Source organism: Trachurus trachurus (assembly GCF_905171665.1).
Source record: "Trachurus trachurus genome assembly, chromosome: 5".
Lineage (NCBI taxonomy): Eukaryota > Metazoa > Chordata > Actinopteri > Carangiformes > Carangidae > Trachurus > Trachurus trachurus.
The window spans coordinates 34,653,445-34,677,404 of NC_139896.1; the positions used below are offsets into that span (position 1 = coordinate 34,653,445).

The 23,960-nt window shown below is 42.7% G+C and overlaps 1 protein-coding gene across 2 annotated transcripts in view; it reads left to right on the top strand.

The window, feature by feature from the left end:
• The window catches only part of asic1b (acid-sensing (proton-gated) ion channel 1b), a gene marked incomplete at its 5' end in the record, with an annotated part of 192,628 nt that extends 169,000 nt beyond the window's left edge, over positions 1–23,628 (top strand). For both annotated transcript variants that reach the window (XM_083971731.1, XM_083971730.1), the window contains 8 exons: positions 5,110–5,237; positions 14,883–15,033; positions 16,650–16,706; positions 17,286–17,439; positions 20,155–20,246; positions 21,837–21,916; positions 22,592–22,693; positions 23,484–23,628. In XM_083971731.1, the coding sequence (XP_083827857.1) occupies positions 5,110–5,237; positions 14,883–15,033; positions 16,650–16,706; positions 17,286–17,439; positions 20,155–20,246; positions 21,837–21,916; positions 22,592–22,693; positions 23,484–23,579 (860 nt within the window). In that variant the 3' untranslated portion in view covers positions 23,580–23,628. The remainder of the gene's footprint in view (positions 1–5,109; positions 5,238–14,882; positions 15,034–16,649; positions 16,707–17,285; positions 17,440–20,154; positions 20,247–21,836; positions 21,917–22,591; positions 22,694–23,483) is intronic.
• Between the last annotated feature and the right edge of the window lie 332 nt (positions 23,629–23,960).

Here is a 23,960-nt window from a genome sequence, read left to right on the forward strand (position 1 = left end):
TTTTCCAATTATCAATATGTTGTTGTCAACATTCTACAACTTTACTACTACTTTACTTGTTATGAGGGGCTATTAGCCAACATTAGCAGTGACAGCTGTTTACTTACCAGTCCAGACGAAACATTTGCAAGTTCACAATCAGCTTCCTTTGCTCCTTTAAGAGCTGCCTCTACCCATGTAAACAACATCAATGGTAATGTGTGTTTTGTTTCTATTTCTTTCTATTGCTTCTTTTGTTTTCTAATATAATGAAGTTAGCATGTTTGCAAGCTAGACCCAGCCAGGCTAGTCCATCTTGTCACTTCCCAGTACAGAGTCATTGGCCCTCATTTATCAAACATGCATACACCAAAAAAAATAGGTGAACGCCAAATCTACCGCAAGGATCTGCATTTATCAATCTGAACGTGAGCATAAGGTACGCAGAAATCTCACACCAGCTCTGACCAGGTGTACGCACATTTGAACATGTAGGAACGAGTGCTGCTGTGGGGAGCGTACCTATGTTCCCCGGGTCCTATGTTCCCCGGGTCCTATCCCCTTTTTGAAAATGGGTCCTATGTTCCCCGTTTTTACCAAAAAGGGTCCTATGTTCCCCGGGTCCTATCCCCTTTTTGAAAATGGGTCCTATGTTCCCCGTTTTTACCAAAAAGGGTCCTATGTTCCCCGGTCGCAATACATACTGGGGAACATAGGACCCTTTTTCTGAAAAAAGGTCCTATGTTCCCAACTGTTACCGGGGAACATAGGACCTTTTTTCAAAAAAAGGGTCCTATGTTCCCCACTGTTGCTGGTCGATGGACTCTCTCTACTTATCTGGACTCTACCTATCTGGCCTGTCTAGCCTCTATCTGGTCTTTTTACTAAACTTAACCAACTCCTTTCTTCATTGCCTAAACCCAACCAATGGGACAGTTAGCCTACACTTCTCACTCAAAGTCACAACTCAACTTCTCACTCAAAAATAGGCAAAAATATGCCAAGTCACTCACAACTCCATTTCCAGGTATGGGTACAAAAAATGCATGTTCCCCAGGTCCTTTTGGGGGAAAGCAGGGATCATAGGACCCTTTTTCTAAAAAAGGGTTCTATGTTCCCCGGTCTGGACACAGAGGGGAACATAGGACCCTTTTTTAGAAAAAGGGTTCTATGTTCCCCGGTCCCATACAAAGTGGGGAACATAGGACCTGGGGAACACAGGGATGATCCCCTGCTGTGTCAGAATGATTATTAAACCATACTAATGCAGCGATGCGGACCTCATGTTGTTTTTGTTTTTAATAGTTAGCCTAAATGAATAAATACGACACAACCACATATTCATCAATTCCGTGTTGAAAACTTAACTCAACTTTTATTTGGAGCAGCTGAGGTGAATCGTTTTCAGCCACCAGATTTATCAACACCACACCGGTTCTACACTGAAATCGTGTACACACTTTTCGTAAATCACACCTGACTCTTGGCGCACGCTGATCTTTACACCAGAATCTACACCAGGGCGCACACCAACAGACCTCCATAGGCTGATGATGCACCAGTAGTCTGGGAGGAGGTTACTGATATTGTTACCCAGGTTTGTGCTGACATACTGAGATCTACCCAGTGTAAAAAAAACACACACACACCCCTTTTCCATTAATAAAGACACTCATATTAAGCTTTCATCTGTGTTAATTCAGGCTGAGTTTCCATTACACATGCCGACAGCCTTTGATCTGTCATCAGTGTGACGGGAAAATCGATATAGATATAAGTTCATGTGCTGATTCAGATAGTTACAGTAAATAGTGGTTATTGTGATTATTAATTGCATCTAAATGTGCCTGGAACTGTGGAAACCTGCCTGTGAGGTTTTGGTGACGTGTGTGCACTGTGCGTCGGTCAGCAAAATTACCACTGTGCCGGCTGCGCTTCACCTTGCGCCGAGAGTAGACCAGGTTGGAGCTGGCGAGCTTTCGGTGCACTCTCGGCGCGGCTTTTTGTGCCAAGCTGAATCTGTGACACCTCCCCCTGCTGCGCGGCCACACCCATCTCGGCGCACCACAGCCTACCAAATTACCAAATTCGCTGTGCAGGTGCTGCGCTGGACGAAATTACCACTGCGCTGGCTTCGCCGCGCCACGAAATTAGAGCCCCAGATCCTACACAAGTTTGATAAATGAGGGCCAGTGTGTCTTGCATATTAAAACCTCTTTTATCGTTAAATACAGTGATGGCTGAAGCTCCATGTGACCACTACGCTTACAACAAGCAGTGTTGTTCTGTGGCAGAGAAAACCAACAAATAGCCCTTTTAGCTGTTTTATATACTGTAGAAAATGTGTTGTCTAACCAGCCCATCAACTCCTTGAATATCACACACCTGATTTTTGTTCCCAGAGACTTGACACGTTTGACATTAATGCCAAATGAGACAGATTGGCTCCTCATTAATCCTATTACACCAGCGTGTACTACCAGATCTTTATTCTGGACTGATGCCGTGCAGTGCAGGATGAGCCATAGCTACAAACACCAGGGGCCTAATTTATCAATGCGAGTGTAAAACATGTTCAGAATATGTGTGTGAGAGCCGTCAGGAGGAACAAGGAGTGTGTTATTTATAAACATGTACAAATTAGGGCTGTCAAACGATTAATTTTTCTAATCGCGATTAATCGCATTTTTTCCATAGTTAACTCGCGATTAATCTCTATTAAAAATATTATATATGGCGCTTTGGACTTTCAACACTCCAAAGTGTTATAATCTCTAGACAAACAACTTTTAGACCAGACCTAGTAGGCCTAGTACCTAATCATAACACATGATGCATGAAACTCACACAGAATTGAAACGAATTGCATCCAGTGGAAATTGCCCTTTACTTTGCTACACCTCTGCCTGGCCACGTGCATTTGTTTACAACAAAGCCGTCAAAAAATCAATGGATGGAGCTGTGGATATATGTTAGACTGTGTATATTTGTGTAGCAACCAACTTGAAGGTGCCTTACCGCCACCTACTGGACTGGAGGTCCCACACTCCAGTCCTCCAGTCCAGCAGACAGAGGACAAAATGGGCCGCGATTAACCGCGATTAAAAAATTTAATCGCGTTAATTTTTTTAATTAATCGCATCGCGATTAACGCGTTAACTCTGACAGCCCTAGTACAAATGCATATGATGAATAATGGATCTCACATCCAAGTAGTCGTTGACATACATTTATATACAGATTTAAACCGCTGAAAGTCTTAGTGTCTTTAATGTAGAGTTACTTGTTATCATGGCTGGCAGTAGAATTGAATTTTGTGTTCTTTAGGTGATTTTCAACCTGTGTGTTACTGTGTGTGTGTTTGGCTCTGAATAAACACACACGTTCAAAAACAGGAAGAAATTGATACATCAGTTTTTTTCCACAGAAATGCCTGTATACATGATTTAAGCTCAGAACTCTGCAAACTCATGGTTGATAAATGAGCACCCAGGTCTGAACTGGTATTTGCCAAGGGAAAAAAAAAGAATTCTCGATATTCATCCATCTATATTCATACATACACTGACTGACTTATCCTCTATAGGATTGCAAAGCGGTGGACTGACTTATCCTCTATAGGATTGCAAAGCGGTGGAGTATATCCCAGCATGCATTGGATGAGAGGCAGGTTACTCTAGAGGCAGGATGGCAGCCAACACATAACACTCCCATTCACACCTACAGGCCGTTTTTCAGTCCTTACCTCACCTGACCTGCTTGTCTCTGGGCTGTGGGAGGAGATGTGAGCGCCCAGAGGAACCAGACAGAGGCTGCACCCAGGGAAAACATTCAGGCTCCACGTAGGAATAATACTGTTGGGCATGTTGGTTTACAGATAACCACTGAGCCCCCTCTCTTGCATTAGTCAGGATCAAATAATCACAAGAGAGCATAGCAGGATACAACCAGAGAGAAATCCAAGAAAAATGTGTGTTGGCGAGTGTGACAGGGTTATAATTTTCTTGTTAAAACAACCTCTGGTTATATCAGACACTTCTGCTGAGAAATTTCCCGTGAAATTGCTGCCTACATGGAGTCGTTTGACAACAAAGCACAGGTAGTGTCAATTCTGATCACACTTATGTATAATTTCATTATAGCAATTGTGTAGAGGTGACAGATGGCCATGCCTTAACACAGTGACATGTGCTTTCGCGAGCAGGAGCTCGGGCACTACTTATGCACATGTGTGCTGCTCCAAGCCTAAAGCATTTGTCTCGGCAACAGCAGAGAGCGTCTTTGTATGCAGCCTCAGAAGAGCAATGTGTAACAGTTAGAGTCTGACACTCTTTGTCGAAGCTCTCCCGCTGAATTCCAGCTGCATCCCTGAGCTCTTTAATTGAAAATAGTGAGAAAGCCTGGCACTTAGAAGACGATACCAAGTGACAACCGGGGAGGAAAGGCAGCAGGAAACAGACATCCTACTTTATCCCCATGCCAGCGCTCGAAAGAACTAAATCTTCTGAATCCTGCCTGCCATCGCCGTGATAAGCAGTGCCAGGTCTCTGCAAATGTGATAGAAATATGTTTGCACAAGCGCAGATTTGAGCCACCGTGACATTGTGATGTTCCCGCGATCTCTGTATCAAAGAGGCCCATCTGCTTCATTTAAAATCTATACAGCCGAGCGCTGCAGTGAAGGAAGCTGTCAGCTGTATTGATTTTCCTTTTATCCTCATCATCATTTATTTATTAATTCATCCATTCATTCCCGTGGCCCCTTGTAGTAAATAAGGCTCCCGTGGGAAATGTATTGTCATCAACTGCTCCGCTTCAGTAGTCCATCTCCTTTATCCTGTCACTCCTCAATCCAGCGCAGCGTGTTCGCCGTCCGTACCCCTCCATACTGTAGGTAGAACTAATGAATTAGCATTTGGACCCAAGGAATGGTTCTTTCCAGCTGAAATAAGTCTTTTTTCCATGTCCCATGTTTCTCATTTGCTGGCTGAAACATATTCCACGACTAGAGAGCTTTTTCTCCTTTTGATTAGTAACAACTGCTGCTGGTTAAATCATGCAGGCCAATGTGTGCATGCATACAAATCATCATTCTCGTTGTAAAATGTCCTAACCTCTTCTTGTCAACAGACGAGACATCGTTTGAAGCGGGGATCAAAGTTCAGATCCACACCCAGGAGGAGCCGCCGTTCATAGACCAGCTGGGCTTCGGAGTGGCGCCCGGCTTCCAGACCTTCGTATCCTGTCAGGAACAACGGGTACGTCTTGGGAAAGATGACAGAAATGAAACACAGAAGATACAAGAAAATGCCGCATCTTGTGACATTTTGTCGAGTTCGTCTGCAAGTTAATATTTGGCTATTAAATGAAATGCCAATGGATTTCAGAGAGTTATTACGTTGGTAAATCAAACAGCCAGTTGTGAAGTGAAAATCAGCCATTTCAGCTGTAATAACAATAATAAGAAGACCCATTATTTCTAAAGCTTTTCTCAAAACAACATCACAGAGTGCTTCACACACAAAACCAAAAAAAAAAAGATACGTATTGATATAGCAAAAGGGAACGGTGCTATATAAAGTAAGGGTTTAAACTGAGCTTTAAGTGAAGGTTTAAAAGAAGTCACTGATGCAGCAAGGTGAATTTCAACTGCAAGGCTGTTCCAGAGTGTGGGGGCCTTGACAAGGAAGACGTGCCCAGGGGAATGCTCACAGACTTTTGCTGCAGCTACTGTGTATACAGACACAGGAGCTCACAAATGTGTGCAGAACATGGAGCGACTGATGTGTAATTAATGAAACCGATGAAACAGTTTATCTTGAAATTCTGACGTGTTCAATGATCTGAACATAACATATGTTATTGACACAACAATGAAAAGAAATGAAGTCGGCTGCTTTCTTCTGGCTTTGAGTCAAGTGTTGACAATACAAACCACCAGGTCTTCGATCTGTATGTATGAAGCAGTCGCCTCCACGGCAACAGTGCCTTCCTCTGCTGTTAGTACCATTCATTTGCGAGTCTTCACAGCATGGCCAGGGCTTTTAATATTACTATTTATTGAATTGTCTCAGCTAAGTTGTTTCTTACTTTAAAGGGACATTGTGTAACTTCTCCTGTTATCTATTCATGAAAATCGATTATTTGGTTCAAAAGTCTGTTTTTCATTAATCAGTAATCCCCCCCCCCATCAACAAACTGAAGTGTTCCGGTAAGCTCTGAATTTGCCGTTCATATCATTCATATCTACATGGAGCGGGTAAGTGCAGTGAGGAGGAATGGAGCGTTACACTGATGCTGCATTCACCTGCAGTCGGGCAGACGGCCGTCGCTAACAAACCAGATGTCATTTTAGTCACAGAAGTCCAGAGAAAGCCGGTAAAACGTGGGTCAGGTCAACAATACCACATCGCCATGACAACATTGTCACGTGTATTGTTTTGCCTCGTGCTGACGGACCACTTGTTTACATAGAGGCTTGTTTATGCCGTTACGTGCAGCGGCTGACGTCCGTCTGCCGTCTGCCCAATTTCACGTGAATGCAGCATGAAAAATATGATTGAGTTGCTTGAAAATACAACCGCAACGCTAGATGGGAGTAATTCCTACTAGGGATGGGCATTTGAAGAAATCTTTTTGATCGATCATCGGGAAAATTAACGATCAGTTATCGATTAATTGTTAATATTAATATTCATATTCATATTCATAATTTAAAACAAAATGCGTGCGGCTATGGCGTGTGCCAGTAATCCAGGGCAGTCCCTGTGAAGGAAGAAGGTCAGACAACAACGTACACGGACGTCTGTGTGCTTGTGCTTCACCTGTAGGGACGGTGCCGGTGCCGGCATTTACAGTAAAAAAAAAAAAAAAAAAAAGCACTGTTGCGCTGCCTGGCTCGACTGCAGCTGAGCTGTCAGAGCAGCTCTGCTGTCCCTCTCTCTTCAGCCTCGTGTTTGGCTGCACTTGTACAAAAAAACAATCGCAAGCACTTTCAAAATGTGAAAACGTGTGTTTTATTGTTATTTATGTAGCCAACACATGGCAGAGCAGCGCTCTGATCACAGGAGCAAAAGAGAAACAAACTCTGCAGGATATTTACCTTAAAGCAGAAGTAAGTGATCCGGTCGTTTTGGCTAATGCTGCGTTCCAGGCAGGCTTTTGAAACCGTAAATTACAGCTTCAAGTCACAACTTACGACTTTGTAGCGTTCCAGGCAACCCACTCGTGTTTTTCCGACCTGTTTTACCTGTGAAAGTCACTATAACGGCCACTCGTAACGTCCGACCCGTGAACTTCACAGGTCGAAAAAACACGAGTTACGAGTTGCCTTGAACGCACCATAACAGTCCTCGTCCCTAAGTCACCACATTCAGGCGCATCCCTTGGCTGCACACACAGCCCTGCATGCCGTTCTCTCTCCTCATTGGATAAAAATTGTAGGATACGAGAAAAGTTTTCTCCTCGGCTCAGAGCAGAGCAGAGGGACTGACAGACCCGTGTTTCAGACCAAACACTCTATATAAGTGATTGCTGTCAGAAGATATAACTATTTAAGACTTATATTAACACAAAAATACCGCTTACTTCTGCTTTAAGTTTCATTTTAACCGTTGTTAAACAGCTTCGGACTAATTGTGATGTTAGATAAATGAATTGTAGCTTGTAACTTACAGAGAGAGTGGAGGCTCGTTCCACACTGCTGCTGAAAACCAAACCTGCTGATCAGAGCGGGCGGAGCCGTGGTGTGTATTTAGTGAATTATTTCACTCTTAAACTGTGTAATATTAATAATAGGCCTGTATAATAATAATTATATAGAGTTTATTGGTTGTTATGAAAAAATAAAACCGGGGTTTATTTCTCCATGACTCCATTTCTCTACATGATCCCTTATAATAAATCGATAAAAATTTTCCGTGATCGATAAAATTCTTAACAATCAATAATCGATCATCGATTAATCATGCCCATCCCTAATTCCTACACAATGTACCTTTAAATAGAGTGATGATGATGGCCGAAGCTCTTGGCAGGTGACCACTATGCTTACAACAATAAATGTCGTAATTGTGTAGTAATTTCTACACAATGTACCTTTAAGTTGTTACTTACTGTATTTTGAAAATATATTTCAGTGTCAAAACCAGTTTTCAGAGAAGCTTTTCTTCTCCCTCACTTGGACACTTGCAAAACATACATTTGAACCAAGATTACATACTGTAGTTGTCTTGGATTACCTTGCCTGTGAACGTACTGTACCGCAGCTGATACAGTGGGATGTAAACCACGGGAGTATCCTGGGATGGTTTGTGGTGTTTTGAAGTTCGCAACATCCAGCATGGCCCATGTGACCCTGCCAGGGTTGATCAAGCCCTGGACTGTGTCCCAGCAGCACTGCCAGTCTAACTGCTCACTCCCCTTGATGCACAACCATCTGGAGGATCTTCCTGCTGCCTCTGAGGCACTCCTCGGGGCTCTGCCCTTGTCTGCCCCCATCGCTCCCAGCAGACAGACAAAGAGCTTTACTGAACTTTCCCGAGCAAGTCAGTATCTCAGTCATTTGAAATTTAAACAGTGAGCACAAGCTGTTCAGTTTGAGAGCTTATCTGAAACGCTCTCCATCACTTGAAACAATGTCAAGGCAGATGTTACACATTTTGAACATATCTAAAGCTCCAGCGAGTGATATATTTCATGTGAGTTTTGAATCTAATATTCCCTTTAATGTGAAGAGGTGAATAGTACTGAAACTTCTCAGAACACTGTCACCCAACTTTCTGCTCTGCCTCAGACTGCAGCCACTGTTCGCTCAGTGCTTTTAGTTTTGTGGTTCACTCAGGGACATTGTGGTTTTCACAAAGAAAGGTCACAGAGTAAACTGGAGGAAAATAGAAGCAGTGAGAATAGTGATGCTCCTGTGCACACACAGCAGCATGATCGGTGGTGCTGACAACATGTAGCAGATCATATTACAACTGATTTGACGCTGAATGGTTACGTACTCTTCATACAACATTTTCCTCCTTTCATTAATAACATTTCCAAACAGTAACCTGATAATCACTCTGATCATAGTAAAGGCAGGGTACTGAGGACAATCACCAGCTTTATTTGCTGCACTGTTCAATGCATTTATTGAATATTTCCATTTTGTCACTTCACTACTACACTATTTGTACTATTCTTTGCATTTTACTTTATGTGATCCTACTTTTAAAAAGTGGTGCATGGTTGGGGCCCATCATCGCAGTGTGAGATTATAAATAGTTTGCCTTTCCACCTAACAGATTTCCAGTCTAATCCCCTCAGATGGTTTCATTTAAATATCTTTTTGAGGTCTGAAGCAGTTACAATATATTACAATAGTTCATCAACAGAATGAGATTATGGAGAATGGCTGCACAAGGTGAATGCAGTGTGTTTATCAGTGTTTATAGTCCTAGGTTAATCTTGTGACCATTTGCAACAGGCCAAAACCACCGGACTAAACTGTGACAAGCCACAATAGGATGCTACTTATTGATTGATTGAAATGTTTATTTTGAATATATTATTTAAAATGACAATAAGACAAAACATTTAAACATGATATAGAAATTCATATTTGAAAAGTGAGAAGAAGTAAAACGTATAGACTCCCACCCCCTCTCCTTAAATAATGAATAACTACGTAAACCTGTCTAATATTACACAAACATGAATATAATTTACATATACACCTAATACAGAATTTATACTGTACATACATACATATACCTACACAAACACATATCCACATACATATACATACATAGCCACATACGCATGCATACATGCACATTCCTACATACTTAGGTACTATTGCATCAGTTACACATACTTTAGAAGAATATATCAAATCCAGTACATCTAATTGAAAAACTTATTCCACCACCGTGTTTTCTGAATGTGGACATCCACCATCTGTACATGTGCCACAGTGACTGAGCTGCCCAGCAGCGGAACATACCTGTCACCACGGCGACCCGTCACCCTGTCCAAGGCTTCTGTTGAGTTTAAATGAGGCGTCCCACACTGTAAGCGCTGCACTGTCAGCAGTAATGATGTGTTTTGAAGGATAAATACTGCGCTCCTCTTTCACACAAAGGAGGTTGAAAACATCATTTTGGCTGAGGATCAATGTTGGGTTTCACATAGACGGCAAAAAGTCTGCCACAGACTCATCAATAACCTGTCACAACAGATGAAAAGACATTTACTTTTTTCTTTTTTGTCTTTCATAGGATGAAAGTTAAAAAAGGCCTTTTGATAGCTGGAAATCGAACACTGAGCCTTCAGCTTTATACCACTAAGCCACCAATCCCACAGTGCAATTGCAGGGACTGTTGGGGTCTGTGGGCCCCTTGGAGACCTCTGCATATTTACACACTGGGTTGCCTCAGCATCATTAAGAAACACAGCTTGTAGAAGCATCTCGCTCAGTGAAATGGAGTGTATGTAGGTTATTCCTCCGAACTGTGAATAATTCTGTGGGGTGAGATGGCAAGCATGTAGCCAGACAAATCATATAGTCTGACTCCTAATATGCTACAGAAGCATGCATAATGAATGGAGGAGAAAAGAGGATGGATTTTGGGAGTGATCTCAGTCCTTCCACGTCCACACTACGAGTGAGTGTCTTCCAGTGTCGGCGGGCTGCAGCAGGATTTTGCATGCTGCCAATGTCGCATCTGCAGGAGACTGTTCCTCTTTGTTGTTTTCTCTTTCTCACCAGCTCCTTTTACTTTTCCCATTTCCAACGGTCATTACAATTCCTCTAATACAATTACTCTCTAACTTAATATGATTCTCCCCTCTCTGTCGCTCTCTCTTTCTGTCCCTATTTATTCAGTTACTTCATTGGCTGGCAGGCTCACTCTTCATTAATCTAATGCAGTTTGCTCACATTCATTCAACTCCCTGCTTCAGCAGTCTTGTAGTGTAAAACTGTTGGAGGATTTTTCAGACGGCCAAACTGTCACTCACCATGATCCCACAAAAGAGAAATCTGCAATATCCCACTGCACAATATATAAAGCAAAACAATGTTTCTTCTCACAGCTTTCCTCCATCCCTCCTCCCTCTCTGTCCACTGAGTCTTGCTCATTCCCTCTTTTCTACCTTTTACCCTTCTGTTTGTGCTCTCCCGTTCAGTTAATGAAGGGGGAATTGAGGTCGCAATCTTAACATGATTTGTTTTCTTCTTCACGCTCGTTAAACAGCTAACGGCACAATAAAACGTCCAATAAAATCTCTTCTGTCAGATTCACTTTTGCCTGGGCAGAATTGAGCTTTTGCGCAAGTTTAAAGGACAATTCCGGGCAAATTCAACTCCTGGCTGTATTTTCCTATAACGTTATAGGTCTAAAAGAAGGAATCTGAAGATTTTCAGTTTAATTGCTCCTGTTTTGCGGTAGTTGTGTCTGTCCCAGTATCGCCACGGCAGCAATGAATGGGAGCGGACGGAAGTTCCGCTGCTTAGACTGTTTACATCCCTCAAAGCTTTTTCACAGACAGCGTCAGATGGCTACTCAAACATGCACCCAGAAGTTTATTTCCACGACAAATTTCCCTACGGGGACAATTAAAGTATATGAAATGAAATATTTACTTCAAGCAAGACAAGAGTTGATATTCCGGTGTTTATGACACAAACGGGAGCTTCCGACTGCACGTGAACACACCGAGCACGGCAACTTGGGTCTCGCGCGAGACTTTGAATTAGATACGATACGATACGATACGATATACGATACGATACGATACGATACGATAAACTTTATTGTCCCGTTCAGGGAAATTTGTCTTGGACACTGTAGCTGCGCCATAAATGCCTTGATGGCCACAATGACAAAAACAAGAAAACAAAAAGAACAATACACCTCAGCCATATCAATCCAACAGCATTGCACATATCCCATAACATAGCACATATTCCATAACGTAACACATATTGCACACATCCCATAACATAACACATATTGCACACATCCCACAACAGATCTAGTTTTACAAACATGTCGGCTTGCTTGAAGTAAATAAACTTCTGGGTGCATGTTTGAGTCTCCATCTGACGCTGTCTGTGGAAAAAAAATACAGCTTTGAGGGATGTAAACAGCCTAAGCAGTGGAACTTGCATCCGCTCCCATTCATTGCTGCCGTGGCGATGCGGGGACAGACACAACTACCGCAAAACAGGAGCAATTAAACTGAAAATCTTCAGATTCCTTCTTTTAGACCTAAAATGATAGGAAAATACAGCCAGGAGTTCAATTTGCCCGGAATTGTCCTTTAAGCAGCGGGGAGCGATGTTGCCACAAGGTGCTTTAGCAGATCAGCGAGCATGTGGGAGCCATTACCAGGTCATGTGGCTCCTCCAGTCGGTCTAATCCATGTGATGAGGTGGATAAATACACAAGCACCTATTATTGATTATGACATTTTACCCGGCTCTGATGGCTTTTATGGTCTGTTTGACTTTGGAAAAGGTCCTTCATGTGGAGTCATTATAATAAGATTTGAATTTTGTGGTTTTCCCGAGGTGCTTTTTCCACCGTGTGTAGTCAGTGTGTGTGAATACCTTATGTACCTGTTGACCATCACCATAGGTTATTAGTAAGCAAATCCAGCGCACGTCACACATGGCTGCCTCTTGCACTTGAGTACAAATTGTAAAACGCAGGTCCCTAAATCACAACAGTGGCCTTTAATTTATTGCTGTGTGAGCACTCAGCGATGCACCGTCTGAGCCGATGAGACCAAAACACACAGGCTGTCTTTATAGATTCCTCCTTCATTTTTAATGCAGCAAATTTTGCCCATCTTTTTCTTTCAAAGGCATCTGAAATGTAAATGAACGGGCCTAATATTTTAATTTACAATATGCAAATTGCAAAATGCAGTCTGCCAGAGTGATTTGAGCTGTTTTTAGATGAGAAGTATAGAAGCAACTTCACAAGTTTACACTAGCTTCTCTGGGGTTTGCTTCCAAGCAGGAGGTGTGTATGTTTTTGAATAATCAGAGGAAAAATAAAAATGTGGCTCAGAGAAAGATATATAAAGGATAAAAAAAATCAAAGATAAAATACAAAGTATAAGAATGAAAAACTATATTTGCCTTGTGTGGGTTTTAGTATATTAACTGTAAAATGTGCTTACAGTTACAGTTCTAAAGCAGATTCTTCAGTATATACAGTATTATTGACTTGAGTGCACACAGAGCTGTGCAAAAGATTAACAGGGAGGACGAGATAAGACAAGGCCAGGGATAAGAGGGGGTCAGAGATCAGCATGGAAAAGCCTGAGGGGGCGAAGCTTTTCCTGAGTCTTCAGAAATCGCTATGTGTCTGCATTTAGCACTTTTCTCAGAGTGATAGAAGCGTCTATTTGTGGATCAAAAACACAAGGAACATGGAACAGCGCTTTTCCCTGCGGCAGAGCTGTTCACTGTGAAACTCTTTACAACATCCCAGCTCCACTACGCAGCTGATACTATTCAGTTCCTGCATGAGGAGTGGGCAGTACAATGAAAGCACAGAGGGGGAAAGTAGGCGTATAGGAGACCGGCTCCCACAAAAAGCACCATTATACACACAACGTATTCACCGTGGGGTAAGAAGGAGTTTCACTTTCTGTGCCCAAATGCATTAAATGTCTAATTGCTTCTCATATAGAGGGGGTAAGGAAGGAGTTTATCGTGGCGTTGACAGAGAGTGTAAGGTCAAGCAGCTGCGGCGCTGATACAGTCTGGGATGTTCAACATACAGTGTGCTCTAAAACTAGAGATGCACCGATCCAGTTTTTTCCGATCCAGTCCGATACAGATACCTGGACTGAGCGTATCGGCCAATACCTGATACCGATCCCATACTACTGTTGAATGAATGAACTGTATACCTTGCCATGTGAGTGAAGGCATCAGGCTTAACATAAACATTTAGCCTTGTTAAAAAAACAGATTGGGTCGAAGAGGAAGGAAGAAGTAAGGACAAAGGGAAAGAAGGAATGGGAAAAAGGATTGTGGAAAGAAGGAAGGAAAGAAAGATGGAGGGAGGGACCAGATCAGGTCAATTGGATCAAAAAGGAAGAAGTAAGGATGAAGGGGATGAAGGAAGGAAGGAAGGAAGGAAGGAAGGAAGGAAGGAAGGAAGGAAGGAAGGAAGGAAGGAAGGAAGGAGGGAGGGAACAGATCAGGTCAATTGGGTCAAAAAGGAAGAAGTAAGGACGAAGGGGACGAAGGAAGGAAGGAGGAAGGAAGGAATGGAAAAAGGATTGTGGAAAGAAGGAAGGGAAAGGGAAGGAAAGAAAGATGAAGAGAGGGACCAGATCAGGGCAATTGGGTCAAAAAGTAAGGAAGAAGTAAGGATGAAGGGGATGAAGGAAGGAAGGAAGGAAGGAAGGAAGGAAGGAAGGAAGGAAGGAAGGAAGGAAAGAAAGATGGAGGGAGGGAACAGATTAGGTCAAGGAAGGAAGCAGAAGGATGGACGAAGGGAAAGAAGGGAGGAAAGAAGGAAGGAAAGGAAAAAAGATTGCGGAAAGAAGGAAGGGAGGAAGGAAGGAAGGAAGGAAGGATGGAGGAAGGGAACAGATTGGGTCAATTTGACCCACAAAGGAGGGTAAATATTATTTATCAACAAATAACAAAGTGTACATTAGCAGCAAAAATAAATCAATAACACTAGATTGCTGTAACTGTATTGCTGTGTATGATATTAATAGAAAAGAAATGACTGGATCAGAATGCTGGATCGGCCTCATTCAGCCGATATCCGATCCAGCTAATTGGTCAATATCGTAGCCGATATCCGATCTGGGTGTCGGATCGGTGCATCTCTATCTAAAACTCAAGTGTTTCTGCACTGTTGCCCCTCTCTCTCTCTCAGCTAACATACCTTCCTCCACCGTGGGGCGACTGCAAGGCCACGCCGATGGACTCGGACTTCTTCAACACGTACAGCATCACAGCTTGCCGGATCGACTGTGAGACGCGATACCTGGTGGAGAACTGCAACTGCAGGATGGTGCACATGCCCGGTAGGAAGCAAGCAGCAATGTTCCACTGTTTATAAAGATTCACAGCGATAACAGTGTGGTGCCATGTTGTTGTGCTTGTGTGGAAGTCCTGTCATTTGAAATTGTTGTGAAATTGAAAAACAACTCCAAAGCTTTTTTTTTTTTTTGCCAGCGACTGCAGATAATCAAATACTTTCACACTCCAATGAATCGGAAAACTAAACTATTTTCACTTTGTGTTTGTGCAGTGATTACAGCTGGCATTTGCCGTCTTCCTCCTACATTTAATCACTGTGTAGTATCTGAGACGGCGAATTGAAAAGGAGTTTGGCTCGGTGGGAAACATTGGGATCTGGCCTCAGTTACCCCTCGCTCTCCTGTCCAATAACTGTTAAAGGGATAGTTCAACATTTTTGCAAATTGGCCCATCTCCATAATCGCTATAGTCATAGCAGTAGGTTCGTTACCTTTAATTGTCGGTGTAAGCTGTTTTTAGAACGGCGGAGCGGAGCAGCAAGCTGCTCAGAGCTGGAGGCTAAAGGAATTTCTTGGTTTCCCTCATCAATCTCATCAAATACACAATCCAACAACTCCAAAACGCTGTCGTGGACAAGTTGTGACCTGCACATTCACCACGCTATGAGATAATAACGGAACGTTACGAGACAGAGCTGTTTTAGAGGTAAATTCATGCAAAACCGCTGATGCGCGTTGCGTTCAGGGACAGTTTTTCAGCAAAAAAGACTCTGTATTTACCTCTAAAACGGCTCCGTTTCGTAACGTTCCGTTATTATCTCATACCGTGGTGAATGTGCAGCTCACAACTTGTCCACGAAAGCGTTTTGGAGTTTTGGGATTTTGTATTTGATGAGTTTGATGAGGGAAACCAAGAAATTCCATCAGCCTCCGTAGCTTAGCTCTGAGCAGCTCACGGCTCTGCTCCACCGTTCTAAAAATAGCTTACACAGACAATTAAAGGTAACGAACCTACTGCTATGACTATAGCGATTATGGCAATGGGCCAATTTGCCAAAATGTTGAACTATCCCTTTAATGTCTCTCTCTCTCTTCCGTCACGGTCACTTTCAGCAGCATGTTTGCATATAGAGAGCCAGACAGATCTGTCTGTGTGATGGTCAGGATGAGCTGCTATCTTAAAGTGATTGTGCAGTTGATTAATGTAAGACTACAGAGGACTCCCCTGTTGAAATCCTCTTCCCTCTGCGCCTATCCATCTCCTCCTATCTCTTCTGTCATTAAAATGGTTTTGAAAGAGTATGAACCAAAATGGAGTGAATAATTGCAGCTTGGATATAATTTCCCTGACATCTATAGGACATGATTTTTGGGATGGCTCATCGGCCAGTGGGAGAAAGAAAGAAAGATGGAGAGGCCGACAGACACTGATGATGACAGGCAGCGCAAGTGCAATAAAGTTATTGAAATAAATCACGAGATGTGATCAAGTTTGTAACAAATATCCAGTCAGAGGGAAAGCGGCATACACAGGACAGTAATGACAGTCAGAGATGAAATGAATTACAAGCCCAGATCTCATCATCCTTTGTGCGTCTCTCAAAGCCTCTTCTTGTGGTGTTCAGACCGTGAAACATTGTGTTTCCTCTGCTTGTCCTCAGGAGATGCCCCATATTGCACCCCAGAGCAGTACAAAGAGTGTGCAGATCCTGCCTTGGGTAAGGAGATAACCCAGCATGCTGCTCGCCTGTGTGTGTATCTATCTATGTGTGTGTGTGTGTGTGTGTGTGTGTGTTATACACTTTTCATTGTGTATTTCCCACTGTTCAGGGCTCCTGATCCAGGCTGATAACAGATAATAGTGTTCCTTCAGCTTGATGGTAGCCATTCTCAAATAGTAAACCTCAGGCCTTTTCACACTCCTGTCTCTCCATCGACTGATACCTTTCATGTCTGTTGCTGCTTGTTTACTTATTGACTTGTAATCTCTGGCTCTTTCATGACACTGTCTCATGTGTTTGCCCGTGGCCTCGGCCGCTGTTGTTTCTCCATCCCTGTCGGCGCGTCTTCTGTCTTTTGTATTTCTCATGAGGGTCTCTGGACGTCTCTCCTCACGGCGTCTTTTCACAAGTTTTCTTTGACGGTTTTCACTCCCCCGGCACCGTGTTTGTCATCCTGGGGTGATGACAAGTATATCTGTCTGCCTGTCTTCTTTCTTTCAGTCTGTCCTTCTCTGATTCTCTCTCTTCTCCCCCCCCCCCCCCCTCTCTCTATCTCTGTCGACTTCATTTTTTTAGACTTCCTTGTCGAGAGGGATAATGAATACTGCGTGTGCGAGACGCCGTGCAACTTGACACGCTACGGCAAAGAGATGTCCTTTGTCAAGATACCCAGCAAAGCATCAGCCAAGTATCTTGCCAAGAAATTCAACAAGACGGAGCAGTACATAGCGTAAGTTTCACTTTGATGTCTTATTTAACCCAGGATGAGATCAAGACTTTTTTTGCATTTCATTAAGTGATGTTTTGAGACTAAATGTACCCAAATTGTAGAGAATTGAGAGTTGTTTTGTCTGATGTTTGTTGTAATCAGCATCCGTTTTAATAGTTTTTTTCATGACTTTGCGTTTCCCATATTAATAAGGTACATCTGGCTTAGACAGTCCTGCAATAAATCCTATTTTATAGTGGTTATAATGTTTTTGCCAAAAGTGGTGAAATGATTCAGTTTACCAATAGCCTCAGACGGTGTAGCTTGTGGTGCTGTTGAGATGACTCACAAAACACCTTTTCAGCCATAACTCAAGAATTCATACACTAGTTATGACATAATGTAACACAAATGTCTGCAGTGATGACATTTATGTGCCAGTGGTCAGAGGTCAACTTCACTGTGACATCATAATGTTCTGAAAAAGCACCTCTGGCCATTATTCAGTGCTCTGAGTCTAGAGGGTGAGATTGTGGCCATATTTCCTGCAACTTGACCTGGTTGGCAGAGACACACAACCACAACACTGTGATAATAATTCCCCTTTTTTCTAAATGCACCTGCATGTACTAATATATGCCACAAAAAACACTTCCCTACTCAAGCACAGCTCAGAGTTTTTATCATCATCCATTTGAAAGACCTTGTCAGAAATTGTTTGCATTCCAAGTGCAGCCTTAAAACAAATCATAAAATTGATAATAAAACATGAAATGTACTTTGGGTTATATACTGTATAGTGTCTTTGTGTATGACAGACTCCTTCCTGTATCACTGTTCACCCCCACAGTCATGACAATTTTCAAACAGAGCTTGCGGTGTTTGTTATGAGGGACCACGACTAAAATCGAATGTTTATTGCTCTAATTGGATTAAATCACTGTGATACAAAAACACTATTAAAGTTGCTTTGCAAATGTCTTTGTACAAGGTCACATCACAAATGTCAGTTACCAACATGAATAAGAAAAATATCCTTTATTTCTCGTATAATGTAATTAGAGCGGCTCGAGATAGATTTTCTCTGAGGCAAATATCTTGAAAGCTGCATAGTTGTAACTAGTTCACTTTCTCAAACCTGGATTTTCCTCATTGAGATGTGGAAATAGAAAGAGAAGCTTCCATTCAGAGCTTAACTTGATTAATCAGCCAAGTATTGAGTGTTTCTTTGCCAAATGTACTGAAAAGATCAAAAGTAGTTCAAGGAAATGAGGAGAGGGTACAATAATAGTTGAATCTTTTATCTATCATTCCCAGCAGAGCTGTTGAAGACAAGATAATTACACCATATGTAGTCAGGCTGCTGCAAAAAACCTTTCACTTCTCTGCTCTGAAAGTTTTCTTCAATTCCCTCTGGATAGATGTGAGTCCATCCAGTTCATTTTTTTTTTTTGACTGGCCATATTTCCAAGCGATGTCAGTCTGATGAACATTAGCTGGAAGTGTTCTGGTATCTGGGCTGCACTGTGTTTAGTGGTGTAAAACTGAAGACTTGGACAGTGAAGTGTCTTTCAGCTGGGAACTACAACTCCACACAGCGTCATGCTCTGTGGATTGTTGCTCTGATCAGATACATGGTGGGTTACTTACTCACAATAAGAACACCTGACAGCAAGGAAACATCATTCAAGCTTGCAAGATGACACCGCCACCATATGGGCCTACAAATCAGAGAGCAAACGCCCGGGAATGTCGGCAACAACAAGACATAAGCCACCTATTCAGTGATTCACAACCAGGGCCACTGGCACCCCAGGGGGTCACTATTTGTTGCCAGCCAATACGTGGAGAGATTGCAGAGATACTCGGCGGATAGCGAAAAAGTAACTGCACTTTGATTAAAAAATGTATATCCACATTTCCAGTCAGCTATAACATAGTTTGTATGCATGGAAGCTAGTTAACAGGAAAGCAGGGAGGTTCTGAACAATTACCTTAAAATACTGGATTAAAGGTCAAACTAGATAAATGTTAAGGCAGTTTGTCAAAGGATGCAGATAAGTGGCTGAGCGGGGCAGCTCAACATAATGGATCAACAGTTCAAATGGCTAAAAGTTTAGGGAGGATCAAATACGTAGTTCACATAATGGATAAACAGATCTCCATCATTATCTGCTGTGATTTGCATTCGGCCCTGAGATTTATCAGGGTTTCTTTTTACGACTGACAGATCATCACTTGTCTTGGCTTAAATTTAAGTAATAAAACAGAGCAGCGAGCAAAAAGAAAAAAAAAAGGAAACTACAAAGTCGACTTGTGGTTTTGATCTCATCTCCAGTGGGGTGTGAAGTCTGATTCAGCCCACAGAGAGGATATTCAGGAATCAAAATAATAGTCTGTCGTGCCCTGGGCCTTTAAACTAATTCCCATTCTTTTTGTTTCAGCTGAAGCCACGCGGTTTAGACGTTAACACAGTACAAAATCAAACACATGTCATCATTTCCCTTGTATTCCTCAATGATCAGGCCCACCTTGGGGAAATTAGTTAGTGACGACAGGTTATTTGCTAAACTTGATGCATTCTCTCTGGTATCTGCAGGAAGTGGCAGGCTCACCAGCCGTCTTCTCTGCCTGAGGACTCTCTGATAAAAACACAAGAAGGAAAGTCTATCAAATGGAAACTGAGGCGTTTGATTATGTGACTTAAGTCTTTGCGCTCCCCCTCTCTGTTTACAGTGATAACATTCTGGTTCTGGATATCTACTTCGAAGCGCTGAACTACGAGACCATTGAACAAAAGAAAGCCTACGAATTGGCAGGCCTTCTGGGTAAGGAAATGGCTGTCAAGTGTGTTCTTGGGAACAGAATGGTATGCAGTATGCAATGTGACAGATGCTTTTTATCCAAAGTGACAGCAACGCGAGTGCTGGCAATTTTATAATAGGTGCTGGCGTCCCAGGAGACACACAACTGTCTCTTAAACTATCTCAGCTTTTCAACTACACTTTGTGAACATTTCTGTTTTCTATTAAAGGTATAATATGTAGGAATTCCCCCCATCTAGCGGTGCGGTTGTATATCAGAACGTATTCTTGATGTTGCATTCACGTGAAATGGGGCAGACGTCAGACAGACAACAGACGCTGCATGTAACAGGATAAACAAGCGTCTATGTAAACAAGTGGTCCGCCAGCACGAGGCAAAACAATACAGGCGTGACAATATGTTGTCATGGTGATGTGGTATTGTTTACCTGACCCACGTTTTACCGTCTTTCTCTCATGGAGTAAAATGACATCCAGTTGGTTTGCCGACGGCCGTCTGCCTGACTGCACCTGAATGCAACACCAGTGCCTCCGTCCTTCCTCACACTACACAGTGGTGACAGTTTTAAAGGGATAGTTCACCCAAAATTGAAGTTTCAGAGGCCTCCGTGGCTTCTCTGAGTTACAGGGGGTCTCGGCGTAGCAGTGCATGTCCATATGACGGTTGCAAATAGATACCAACTGTCTTCGTAACAAAAAGACACACCAAAAAACATCCAAATACCTCCATGCTGCTCGTAATGTCCGTCTTGTATTGAAGCCTCGAAATGCGAAATTGTCCCGAAAAATTTTTAACAAGTCTATATTTCAAGCTTGTTGTGTAGTGGAAGCTCCTCTTCCCGGTTCGTCAAATTTGGACGAACCAGGGTCTGTCCTCTTCCCAGTTCGTCCAAATTTGACGAACCGGGAAGAGGAGCTTCCACTACACAACAAGCTTGAAATATAGACTTATTTAATTAATAATAATTAATAAATAATTTCGGGGCTTCAATACAATATGGACATTACATACGAGCAGCATGGAGGTATTTGGATGTTTTTTGGTGTGTCTTTTTGTTACGAAGACAGTTGGTATCCATTTGCAACCGTTATATGGACATGCACTGCTACGCCGAGACCCCCTGTAACTCAGAGAAGCCACGGAGGACTCTGAAACTTCTCCCAGCCCTTAGTCCACATGAGGGGGAGTAGATAATGAGTGAAATTTCAATTTTGGGTGAACTATCCCTTTAACAGGCGCTACCTGGAAAACTTTTTCCCCGAGCCGACAGCTCCGCTGAGTTTCTATGGTTACCTACGGTCATGCTGCCACTGAACGTAAAAAATGGCGATGCAACATGGCCGCCTCGGTTCGGTGCGTCGAGAAAGCTTTCATTTGTATGCGGGTGTGATTCGACTTCAGTGAAATACGTATTTATGAAAGACATATTTGATTTTTGATGATAAAAAGCCAAATAAGTTACATACCGGGGCTTTAACTTTATCACCTTTGATTGGGAAACAGTGTCAGGGCTAACCGCCTTTTCATATAAATGCACACAGGGATGATCTCTGTCTCTCTTGGTATCATTTCTTTCTTTCTTTCTAATCCAGGGGACATCGGAGGTCAGATGGGTCTTTTCATCGGAGCCAGCATCCTCACCATCCTCGAACTCTTTGACTATCTTTATGAGGTAAAATATCTCCCTCCGGAATATCTGCCATCATTATCTGCAGCCTCTCACTTAGATAGAAAAAAAAGCATCCACTGGAGTGTATTCTCTTATGGAGATTTGTGCTGCCCTTGTATTATAGAATTACGCACTCACAAATTTGAGTTTTTCCACACAATTTTACCATCTGCACAAGGAGGTGTTTTAGTGAGCATGACGAACGCTCTGTCCCTCACAACCCCACAGCCCATCTCGGTGTGACACACACACACACATACACACGTACACACATCTTAACAGCAGCGACGCTGAATACATTAACATTTTGGATGTATTATATTTTAGATTAGTCAGGATGTGTCTGTCCGTTCTCATTAGACCCACTCTATGTTGCATGGTTTCTCTTTGTTTTCTCCTCTGTGAGCAATGGAGAGAGTTTTCTTTTTGTATGTGTCCTTGCTTCAAGCTTGCGAAACATGTGTGAGTGAAAAGCAGTACCTGAAACATTCACACAGACATTAGATCAGTCTAATTTGAATTTCTGTTTGCCTCATCCTTCAAAGTTTATACGCGTGAATGATGCAAGGCACAAAAGAAAAGAGCAGTTTCAATGTTCTATAGAAACAGAACAAAAAAACTGAACACTGCGTTTTCATCCCCATAAGGTTAGTAATGGGTGTCCTTGTCTATTTTCAGGTGATCAAGTACAAGATGTGCCGGTGCGTGAAGAAGAAACACAAAGGCCGCAACAACAATGACCGAGGAGCTGTGCTGAGCCTGGATGATGTGAAACGCCATGTCAGTAGGCTGCTTCTAACTACTCTCACTGTGTCAGACTGCATTGCTTTGACAGGGGCACACTCTCTGCTCTGTCTCCACCGGTCTCCACCGGTCTGAAGGAGCAAGGAGCGAAGGAGGATGACGAAACAGCAGAGATGGTGTTGGTGGTGGGGAGGAGGAGCACACGAGAGAGTGATGAGCTAGAGGTGGAGGAAGCCACGGGAGGAGAAGACTTGAGAGACACGAAAAGGGAGAAGAAGAGATTGGGGATGTGAAGGATAGAAAATTGAGAGAGAGGAGTGGGCGAGCCGGAAAGTGGCTCGAATTTAATCAAAGCTGGGGGGACAGGACCGGCAGGGACAGGCCGGAATTAGAGCTTTGGAAAGTGTGACAGCTCACTTATTTCCAAGTGTAAATGAAGCCAGTTGGCTTTAATTGTAAGTCAGAGCTCGGGCAGAGAGACGGGGAAAGATGTGCTCCTCCTCTGCCTTACTCGGTCATCCTCTCTTTCTATCCACCTTCATTACTTTCAGTTTTCCTCTGAGTTTTTATTATAAATCTATCTCTGCCTCTTGTCGTGTTTTTTTTTATGGGTATTTTTTTATGACTTTCATGTTTTCTCAAATGTGTTTTATCCTGGATATGATGACTCCCATCCTGCACATTTGCCTTCCCTCTACCTCACTGCCTCCTCTCCTGCTGATCGTTTCTCTCATCTGTCGTTATCCGCCCCTACGCTCGATCTTACCCAGCCGCTTTTTATTTTATTTAGCTTTTTCTCTCTCTCTTTTTTTCATTTCTCTGCCAGGCTCCTTGCGAGAACCTGCGTACACCATCAACGTATCCTGGCAACATGCTACCTCATCACCCAGGCCAGGGCAACTTTGAAGACTTCACTTGCTGAGCAGACCCAGGCGAAGCATCAAAGTGTGCGTTATGCAACCAAAGCCAACCATACAACAAGAACTATCCGACACGGGCAGTGTGAGGAACTTTTACGAAGTTTAACAGAGGCACTTTTTACATAGAAACAGAGGACAAATCAAACATGACAAAGGACTTTCACCTGAGGCCAAGTGGAGAGGATTATTATCCCAAATATAAATACACATGTTCAATTTCCAGAGAACAATTCATGCAGCACTCCAAACTCTCTTCTATCTCTGTGTTTTCCTCTGGAATACTGCCGCAAAGGATGCTCATGGAGAAACCTTGCCAACACGGACCTCTCTTCTCTTTCAAAAAAAAAAAAAAAGGAAAACTAAATAAGGGAAAATGTACAGTT